This window comes from Papaver somniferum, chromosome 6, assembly GCF_003573695.1.
Source record: "Papaver somniferum cultivar HN1 chromosome 6, ASM357369v1, whole genome shotgun sequence".
In the NCBI taxonomy this organism is placed as follows: Eukaryota; Viridiplantae; Streptophyta; class Magnoliopsida; order Ranunculales; family Papaveraceae; genus Papaver; species Papaver somniferum.
In genome coordinates, this window is record NC_039363.1 from 86,180,601 (window position 1) to 86,188,324 (window position 7,724).

Sequence of the window (7,724 nt, forward strand, 5' to 3'; positions counted from 1 at the left end):
TTCTTGGGTCACTCACTAACTAGTGGTAAGGGGTAAAAATAGCAGAGGTGGGTTAATAAAGTCTATCGGACTCCTGATTTGGACTGACTGGTCTTTGGTCCTACCACTTTTTATATGCATGCAGTACACCGTCAGATTTACATTGAGACCCGACTCCCGAGAGAAAGATAGCGACTTAATTAGGAACAACTTGAGCAAATGCGCTTAACTACGGTTGTTTTTATTATGTTAATGGCATTTTTAAAGGGTTTTTAACCAACAAGGTCTGCTCTTTGGTCTCTTTCCCAATAACCCTTTTCCTAAGTTCTGAGTTCTTTCTTCTGACCAACCTTTGGCTCGTGTGATGAGAGCCTAGTTAGCAATTCGGGATTCGGAAAACGTACGGAACGGCAAACGTACGAGTATTATACGGTTTTGTAAAATCCAAATTCGGTCCAAAATTCGGTCAACGGGACGTGATTCGTCATTAATTCGGAACGGCATACGTACGTGTATAATTCGATTTGTAAATGTAAGTTCGGCTCTGAAAATTCGGTATCTATATATAACAAATAATTTGTATTTATAAGGTCATAGACCAATTTTTATGCATGTGTGAGTTATTTAAGGAAAAAATAAACTCAATATGATGATATTAATAATATATACAACATTGGTTATCCAAGAGGACGTCGTATGGTGGTTTAGATGCTTGGTTAGTGAGTTTGAGATCTCTCTCACCTTCACCTTCAAATTTGTTCAGTCGTTTTTGTTTCTTAAAAATTACAACACGTCTAATATTCGGTCGTGTATGCTCGGGAGGCAGTAAAGCCCAAAAAATGGAGTCTTTGAAAAGTAAAAGCTAAAGAATTTATGGCGAATTAAGTGGACGTATCATTCGGGATACGTAAAATTCGTGAAAGATTCACGAATAATCCGGGAATGCCACATAATACGCGACTTGGGTTCGGAGTTGCAAACGTACGTGAATAAGACGGTAAAATTCGTGATACGGAAAAATTCGCGAATGATTCACGAATCATTCGCGAACTTACTAACTAGGGATGAGAGAGATAAACAACCCCAAACCCCAGCATATTCAAATGTTTAAAAAACTAAAAGAAAATGTCAATACCCACGTAAATACAAAAAATTAGAAAAATCATTAACTATTTGCACCTCTTTCCCTCTCTCTCTCTAGGTTTATGTTTTTAATTTCAAATCCTAACTATGATTACAGATCAAACACCATGCAGTGTTTAAGATTCCCTGCTCCTAGAGATTTTACAGCTTGTTTGGGTGTGGAGAGAGAGAGAGAGAGCATGGTTTGGCTTGGTTCTCTCAAAGCTTTTTTTTTTGAAGTACTCTGCAGGAAAAGGTGTGGGTCTCTCTACTTTTTGTTCCCCTTTTTATTTGCTTAAAATAGAGCAAGACTGATTAGTGTTTGTTTTCTTGTACAGTTTTTACATTTGGTGTTCTGCAACTGAGTTCTGTTGTTAACTGTTCTTTTTGATTTTTATCTAGCTATCTTGTACCCTTCCTTCTCATAGTGAGAGAGCAAAGATTTTTGCAAATTTCCTTTCAAGTTAATGATTGACAAACAAGTAGGTGGAGGCAGAGGAGGAGGAGACCCAAAAGTCATTTCGGGGAAGACATTATCTTAGACTTCTAGATCAACAGCTACTTGCAACAAATTCAATGCAGCAGTAAGATTATTCACAAGTGAGTCAAATCATAGGGTATGGAAGAAGTTCAAAGGACTTATTATTCTGGGATGATGAGAAGTCATGATGGACTTGGATTTTCGCACTAACAACATTACATTGTTGGAAAGCTTCACTAGTTCATTCTTGATCTGGGTTCAATTTTTTTTTGTTTTTGTTTTTTATCTGAAAAATTGATTCAATCAAATTAATTACTAGTGCTTCAATGGATGCAACTGAGAAGGAGATTCAAACAGAATGCATTAATCCACCTCTGACCATCAGGACATCAACATCATCATCATCAAATGAAACTGCTAAAGATGCTCCTGGTAAGAAATCTACCACTCCTTCAGATTTATTATTTTCTCCAAGCAGATTCAAAACTGCTATTGAATCATCTCCATATAACTCTCCTCTCATATCTCCACCATCATCTGCATTTGTTTCTGCACTTCAATCCCCATACATATCTCCAAGGATGGTGGTGGTCCCAGGACCACCGCCACCTCCTCCCATTACTAGTATTACTGCTGCTGCCTCCTCTGAGCATCAACAGCATCCATCTCCATCCCCACCAGTTTCCTATTGTGGGTCCCTATCCGACGACGTCCCGAGCACTTCCTACACTCCACCACCAGAAAGGTTTGATTTCTTGGTGGAGTACCCATTAACCACAACCGCGACGACTGCTAATACAACTGATGATGAGAAGCTGAAATTAGTAACTACATGTATTCCTCAAGAGCAATCTCTTCTTCCTCCTAGGATCTCATTCTCATTTCCCATCCCCCGGGTTTCATTCGCAAAAGGGGGTTCTGTTTCTCCCTCATCCAACACCAAGCTCAGGAGCTGTGATGTTTATATAGGATACCATGGTCAGAATGTGAATCTTGTTCGTTTTTGTAAATGGCTCAAATCTGAGCTTGAGCATCAGGGAGTAGCTTGTTTTGTTGCCGACAGAGCTAAGTACTCGGATAATCAGAGTCATGAGATTGCTGATCGGATTATTTGCTCGGCTACATTCGGTGTTGTGGTGGTCACCAGTTCTAGCTTCCTTAACCATTTTAGCATTGAGGAGATCAGGTTCTTTGCCCAGAAGAAGAATTTGATACCTCTGTTGTTTGATACAGACCATGAAGAGATCACAAACTTACTCAGTCGCGGAAATTCGGTTGATGATGAAAAGGATTGGAAAGAAGCAGTTGATGGATTGATAAAGTCTGACGAATTCAAGCTCGAAGCTAATGACACTAATTGGAGGAGTTGTGCCAGTAAAGCTTCTGGGATACTAAGAACTAAGCTTGGAAGGAAGAGCGATGATAATGAGAGGGAGGCAGATGGTATAATGATGGATGAATTGCCATTTAGGAGGAATCGATTCTTCGTGGGGAGAGAAAAGGAATTGATGGAAATTGAAAACAGCTTCTTTGGATGCACTGGTGGGGATTTTTTGCAGCAACAACATTATCAGCGACAACAGCAACAACATGATTGTTCAAAGCCCATTGGGGTGGTGAGGAGCGGAGGAGGAGAAGGACTAGATGGAATTTCTGAAGGCTTATTGGCAGATGAAGAGGAGAGTGATTATAGTATCATTGGGAGCAAAGGAGTAGGAGGGAGATACATCAGTATGGATGTGAGAAATTCCAAGGAGCCTACTTTAGAAGCTTGGATCGAGCCCCCTTCAGTTATCAGAAGAAGCACATCGAAGAGACCGAAGCACAAGAAGTCGTCTTCAAAGAATGGAAACAACAAGAATTTCAGTAGCGTGGTGGGTGTAACCGGGGTTTCAGGTGTAGGAAAGACAGAGATGGCGTTGGAATTTGCTTACAGGTATAGACAAAGATATAAGATGGTTCTGTGGGTGGGCGGAGAAGCTAGGTATTTCAGGCAGAACATTTTGAACCTGTCCATCATTCTAGGTTTGGATGTGAGTGCAGAGGCAGAGAAAGAAAGAGGGAGAATTAGAAGCTTTGAAGAGCAAGAATTTGAAGCTTTTCAAAGAGTCAAGAGGGAGATTTTCCGTGACATGCCGTACTTGTTAATTATTGATAATCTTGAGACGGAGAGTGAATGGTGGGAAGGGAAAGATCTGCATGACTTGATCCCTAGAAACACAGGAGCATCTCATGTGATCATTACCACTAGACTCACAAGCGTCATGAATTTGGACCTTTTGCAGGTCACGCCTTTGCCTTCAGCTGATTCATTGGTACTCATCAGAGGGAGGCGGAAAGATTACCCGACTGAGCAGTTGGAAATTCTAAGGACATTTGAAGACAGACTGGGAAGTTCGAGCTTTGGTTTGTGGATTATTGGGTCATTGCTCTCTGAACTTGCAATCACCTCGTCTGCACTCTTCCAAGCAGTGAGTCAGGTATCTGCCGACGATCATAATTCTTCTTTTTTGAGTGTCGGAGAAGAACAGTTTTTCAAGAACAACCCTTTCTTGATGAGGCTTTTAACTTTTTGCTCTCTCGTCTTGGAGCGAACAAGTGGGAGAAGGAACTTGCTGGCATCAAGGATGCTTCTTGCTGGTGCTTGGTTTGCACCAGCACCCATTCCTGTGAATCTTTTAGCAATTGCAGCTAAAAAGATACCTGCGAGAAAAAAACGTTTTGGCCTATGGACCAAGTGCCTGAGAATGGCAGCATTCTGTTGTTGTACTACTTGTTGTTCTCCCCAAATACGGAAGATCCAAGTCGACTCAGCCCTTCTTCTAGTAAAGCTTGGGCTAGCAAAAAGAACAAACAGGAGGCCTGGTTGTTGGATTCAGTTCCACCCCATTGCACAATCATTTGCGAGACTGAAAGGAGGTTTACAGTCTGCCAAGGCTACGGTTGAGTGTGTGAGACAGATGGGGAATCCAGTGGTGAATTTAGACCATCTGTGGGCTTCTGCATTTCTTGTTTTCGGATTCAAATCTGAGCCTCCACTTGTTCAGCTGAAAGCCGTTGACATGGTTGTCTTCATCAAGAACACAGCACTTCCTTTAGCATTACAAGCCTTCACAACATTTTCAAGGTGCAACTCAGCATTGGAGCTTCTAAAAGTGTGCACAAACGTACTAGAGGAGGTCGAGAAGTCGTTCGCGTCACAGGTACAGGACTGGTGTCATGGTTCTCTATGCTGGAAAAAGAAGACAAAGAAATTAGAGTGCAGCCAAATACGGGTAGATGAATATGTCTGGCAAGATGTGATGTTACTGAAGGCAGCATTGCTCGAGACCAGAGCTAAGTTGCTATTGAGAGGCGGGCATTTTGACAGTGGTGAAGAACTGTGTAGGACTTGCATTAGTATCAGAACTGTGATGCTTGGCCACAACCATGCCCAGACGTTAGCGGCTCAAGAAACACTCGCTAGACTCGTAAGAATGAGAAGTAAAATGTGAGTTAATGAATAAAGACCCGCCGTTTTCATCTTTGTATACTTGGTGGGGTTTTGTTTCCTCCATTGTAAGATCACATTTTGTTGGATATAAAGCCTCTTCTAATTATTTTCTTCCATGGTATTCTGTTTATACTTTACAAATGGTGTTTTTTTTCTTTTCGTTCCTGTTATTGGTAAGAAAGTTTAGCTAACCTAGTTTGTTTATGTTCATAAGAATGAGGAAGTGATAATCAACTTCCTCCAAGTTCCATTGAAACTGTTCCCATTGCACTGTCGTTTGGATGCTTAACTTGTTATGCTTTGTCTTGCAAGCAGTCAAACCTAACTGAAATCATTGCTGAAACTGTCGACTTCGTGAGCTTTCAACCCTTCTAGTAGTACATGATCCTGATCCATGAACTGATTGCATTCCCGTTTTTCTTAACACGCATCTGAATCACAGGTACATCGCTGTAGAACTAGACAATCATCCGTCTTTGCTAAGACACAATAACCTGATTCAATAAGGTGAAAAGCTCATACGTATATTCAAACCACTAGGTTTTTAGACAATGGATAATGTTGGTTATATAATGCTGCAGAAGTAAAATTACTACAAAATGTTTGCAAGCAGTGTCTATCAAAAATGATTGTGTGATATGAATGTGAGGAGATTCTTTAAGCAGACAACCCTGCAAACTGGTAGCACAAGTTTCTTAATCCTAATGGGTCATAAATGAACTAAATTCTCTAAGCAGTCGACCATGGCAAAGATGTATTGAGGTGGTCGTAGGACCGTACAGGCAGGCTCCATTCAGTCAGGTAGGAAGAATCTGTGATTTGATCGACTCGTTTATAGTGCATTCATTTGTTGTCTTGCCAAGCATGGAGATGTGCAAAGGTATCTGTTCTCCACCAACAGATACTGGATAAGGGAATTTTTTACAGTTTAACAACCTACACTAGCTTAACTATGGATTTTTAACGGTGGGAATCAGGAAGCAAACAATTGTTTATAGACATGAAAATTAAAGGACTAAATCCAAGTGTTCACTCGCAACATAAATCAGATTTGAATAATAAGATATGAATATGGTAAATGACACATCAATAAGTGCATTTGCAGAGAATTTAGAAGTGCTTATCAGTTGTAAATCATGACTATACATCAGTCGAAAGCAAACATCATGTATTTGCACGATCACAGACGTTTTTCCTTACTAACCCAAGCATGGCTTAACACTTCAACTCCCAGGTATGGGAGTTTTTGATGGGTCAAATGAAACAAATGAAAGGCCTCCTAAATCTCTTACAGAAGAGTAATTGACGCAAACTGCAGTTATCTGCATCCCAAACACTGAGACAAGTATAAATGATTTAACTCTATGAATAAAAATTCTACCAATAATATTTTCCAGCAAACTTCCTTTTCAATAACAATGCTATACGCAAACTTTCTTGTCAGTAATGCAAGTTCCAGCCCACAATGGAATAGAAATTTGAAACCCGTAGAAGAATTAGAAACAACTACATTAACAAGAACATAATAAACCCCCTTGTTATGAAATCAAAACACCACGCCCTCCCTTCACAATTCTAAACCCAGAAAACACAAACACACAAACAAAATGCAAGCTTTCCCCTTGTTGCGAGAACTCTACAACGCCCAGACGATACGTTACCATCACGGATATTCTCCTGACACAGCTTCATCCCTTATTATGATGATGGAGATGGGAATTTAGGACCACCTCTTCCGATAAAACCAGTAGAAGCAGCCTCATCTTCATTTAAGAACAATCCATCGGGGTTCCTAAAAGCACCATGAATGGCTGAAATAATAATACCTATGCCCAAACCAAACATCAGAGTCTGGAAAACCCCAGTGAAGACAATGGTCAATAAAGAGATTATAACCAAACCCATCAAAACCAGACGATCGTTAATCGGTTGATCCCCAAACATAAAAACTGGATCTTCGCGAAATACATAGAGAAGCAACCATAGACCTATTACCCCAGCTACAAGTACCAAAGAAACAGGTTGTGTAATGAGGGATGCGAGTGCACAAGCTAATACGAGCAATCCATAGTTTAATCTGAAATATTCTGAATTCTTTTTGATGCGGACAAGAGCGGTGTCAAAGGATTCAGGCTTGTCGAAGACATCGGTGGCGACGAATTCAGACCATGGACGGCGCCGGACAGAGAGGAAGACGGATAAGTTGTGGAATGATCTTGAGATCATTTCAGTGCTTGAGATCGGTATGGTTGTGTAGACAGAGGCCGCCATTTCCCTTTTCTTTTCCTTATTTCGCTTTGTTTGGTTTAGGGATTTGGGTTTGAACCTTTGAGGGGAAGGAAATTGATGGGATCTCAGAGGGAGAGGAGGTGTTTGCAATAATTAAGGTATAAAGTAGTCCATTCGCTTGAAACAGGTATGAACACATGAGAATGTCTTTTCCCCTACGTTGGGTGGAGTTTATTTACAAAAGTTAGGGTGGAAATCGACGAATCTTTTCAGTCAAATCGACGAATCTTTTCAGTCTTTATTAGGGCAACTCCTATGCCGGGCCTGCACAAAAACCATTCCAAGCCGTGAAATCGCGCCGTATCTAACCGAGAACCAAACTAAATCATTTATTGATGAGTCATTTCAGGAGAGTCTGGG

The 7,724-nt window shown here is 40.7% G+C and overlaps 2 protein-coding genes across 3 annotated transcripts; one reads left to right on the plus strand and one right to left on the minus strand.

Annotated features, from left to right (window-relative positions):
- The first annotated feature begins 1,180 nt into the window (after window positions 1-1,180).
- Window positions 1,181-5,187, plus strand: LOC113288282. Of its 2 annotated transcripts, none has more exons than XM_026537270.1 (2): window positions 1,181-1,357; window positions 1,504-5,187. In XM_026537270.1, the coding sequence occupies exon 2, from the start codon at window positions 1,909-1,911 to the stop codon at window positions 5,074-5,076; it is 3,168 nt and encodes a 1,055-aa protein (XP_026393055.1). In that variant the 5' UTR covers window positions 1,181-1,357; window positions 1,504-1,908; the 3' UTR covers window positions 5,077-5,187. The 2 variants fall into 2 exon arrangements, with proteins under 2 accessions (XP_026393055.1, XP_026393056.1); XM_026537271.1 differs by lacking the exon at window positions 1,181-1,357 and having other exon boundaries at window positions 1,444-1,701; window positions 1,902-5,187.
- Window positions 5,188-6,427: 1,240 nt separating this feature from the next.
- Window positions 6,428-7,495, minus strand: LOC113288283 (PRA1 family protein G2-like). Its single transcript, XM_026537272.1, has one exon. It carries the CDS (start codon window positions 7,344-7,346, stop codon window positions 6,774-6,776), a length of 573 nt encoding a protein of 190 aa, XP_026393057.1. The 5' UTR covers window positions 7,347-7,495; the 3' UTR covers window positions 6,428-6,773.
- Window positions 7,496-7,724: the final 229 nt, after the last annotated feature.

Excerpts from the sequence above, each read along its gene's own strand:
- LOC113288282 (XM_026537270.1), top strand. The coding sequence starts at position 1,909 with ATGGATGCAACTGAGAAGGAGATTCAAACAGAATGCATTAATCCACCT.
- LOC113288283 (XM_026537272.1), bottom strand. The coding sequence starts at position 7,346 with ATGGCGGCCTCTGTCTACACAACCATACCGATCTCAAGCACTGAAATG.